The following is a 2,193-nucleotide window of genomic DNA, read 5'->3' on the forward strand; positions in this document are numbered from 1 at the left end:
CCACAAATCCCCACACCCAACAAAACACCCCCCTCTTCAACAGAGCGCGGCCCACCTCGAGGTAGAACCTCATGCCCTTGTAGTAAGCGTCCGCGCTGGAGACCTTCACGATGACGTCCTTGAACGTCACGTGCTCCCACGCCACGGGGGAGTGGCCGATCATCACAGCAGCCGCGTTGTCGTACTCGTCGTACCTTTGGGGGGGGGGGGCGAGGTGAGGTTGGGTTGGGTGTGGGATGGGGTGTGGGATTTGGTGTGGGTGCGGTGGGTGCTTCTCTATGATGGGTCGGGGGACAAGAGGGCGCGTGGCCGCGCCGGCGCTGGCGGGCACCAAATAGTGTGAAGACCCGACAGGTGGCATGGACGTGCGGCCCCCGCTCAGCCGCTCGCAACCAGGGGGCTGCGGCTGCCGTGTCGAGGCTTGGCAGCCGGTGGGTGCGGCAGCAGCAGACCCCTCCCGCGGGCTCAAAAACAGAGGCTCCAACACCGTGCGCTCACTGTATGTAGAGGAAGGTGAGCTCCTTCCAGTGCTGCTGCTCCTCGCACACGCGGATGAGGCGCGGGATGTTGAGGCGCTTCGCAAACAGCTTCAGGTGCTCCATCAGCTTCTCAGGCCTTTTTTTTGGGGGGGGGGGGAGGGGGCGAGCGGGCAAGGGGTACAGGGGCCGGCATGAGTTGATCATTGTATTCGTGTGTGCGTGTGTGTGCATGTGTGAGTGTGGGGGGGGGTGTCACGTACATGCAAACACACGCACGATGTATGAGCAACGGGACCATTTTGGTCGGTGCGCACGAGGAGCCGTACCACCCTCCGGCCACGACACCGCAGCAGGCGCGGACCAAGCAGTCCAATCCTCACAAACCTGCGCTCTCCCTTTGCAAGGACCCTCCGACCACACTCGCCCCCCCCCCCGCCGCCCCCAGGGTGGGGCTCTCCCATAACTCATGACCCCCAAAACTCATGACCCCACCCTGGGGGCTCGCCCATGACCCCACCCTGGGGGCTCGCCCGTGACTCTTGACCCCGAAAACTCACTTGAACTTGGCGTACAGCATGCCGAGCTCCGTGAAGATGCCCATGTGGGCGCGCTCCAGCCCCAGGCCACTCTCCATGAGGCCCATCAGCGCATCAAAGTGGCCGCGGCGCTGGTAGAACTCAGACACCTTGGGAAGGGGGGGGGGTGCAGAGGGGTGGGTGGGTCGGTCACAGGAAAAGCGCCGGGTGCACCGATGTAAGTGGTGGGGAGCTTATGGCTTGTGGCGCTGCCGGGTTGCTGGGTGGTGGGGGCCAGTAAGGACGAAAGGCCCCCATAGACAGCACCCCGGGCCCCCACGACACCAGGGCCTCAACCCTGAGAGCCAGCATCACCACCCCCCCTCACACAGAAAACCCCATCTGCCCCCCACCTCGTCCAGCTCGTCCGCGTTGACGATAATGTTGAGGCCGCACAGCTGCGCCAGCTTGAACTCCCCCTCCTCCACGCACGCAAAGCACACCTCCTTCCAGGTCTTGGGGTTGTTGGCCTTGCGCGCGGCGTCAACCGCCTCCTGGAACCTGCGGGGACAAAAACAATGTATTTGTACCATTGCAATAGCTGGATGTTACCAGGCTCATATACAGAGAACTGGCCGATCGGAGGCATGAACGGGTGTGCAGGTGGGGAACATGGCAGGGTTTGAACAGCTGAGAGGACCGAGGGCAGCAGTCGTCCCCATGTGACGCGAAGCGGCCGCAGCCCAGCCTTCAGCGCAAGGGGCAGGGCCCCGGGTCCCACCTGTGCAGCCGCACGAGCGTGCTGGCCAGGCGGCCCCAGTTGGGTATGAACGCGAACAGCACGCGCGCCGCCTCGTAGTGGCCCTCGTCAAACAGCCGGTCGCCCACAGACTGCAGGTTGGCCTGCGGCGGCGGGGCGGCGCCATTTGAGGAGGCAGAAGAGGGTGGGGCTGGGGTTAGCGTCCAGGGCTCCTGCTTTCAATCTGATGGTGCCAAAGCGAGAGGCTCGCAGGGACACACACGGAAAAGCGGCCCTCGCGGCACGGGCGGCCGCGGCCCTGGTCGCGCGTCGCCCACCTGGTGTGTGCCGTGTATGAAGGTGTCGAGGTCCCCGAGTGCGTTGGTCTTGGCGTAGGCGTAGACCAGCTCTGTGTCCACCTTGGGCTCCTTGACCTTTGGTTTTTTTTGGGGGGGGGGGG

General features: G+C 64.4%; 1 protein-coding gene across 1 annotated transcript in view; it reads right to left on the reverse strand.

The window, feature by feature from the left end:
• Positions 1–498: 498 nt before the first annotated feature.
• Positions 499–2,193, reverse strand: part of MNEG_15650 (clathrin, heavy polypeptide) — a gene marked incomplete at both ends in the record, with an annotated part of 2,623 nt that continues 928 nt past the window's right edge. The window contains 5 exons of the mRNA XM_014035879.1: positions 499–615; positions 1,037–1,164; positions 1,408–1,555; positions 1,776–1,897; positions 2,072–2,167. Coding sequence (XP_013891333.1) covers positions 499–615; positions 1,037–1,164; positions 1,408–1,555; positions 1,776–1,897; positions 2,072–2,167 — 611 coding nt within the window. The remainder of the gene's footprint in view (positions 616–1,036; positions 1,165–1,407; positions 1,556–1,775; positions 1,898–2,071; positions 2,168–2,193) is intronic.

Source organism: Monoraphidium neglectum (assembly GCF_000611645.1).
Source record: "Monoraphidium neglectum strain SAG 48.87 unplaced genomic scaffold scaffold05525, whole genome shotgun sequence".
NCBI lineage: Eukaryota > Viridiplantae > Chlorophyta > Chlorophyceae > Sphaeropleales > Selenastraceae > Monoraphidium > Monoraphidium neglectum.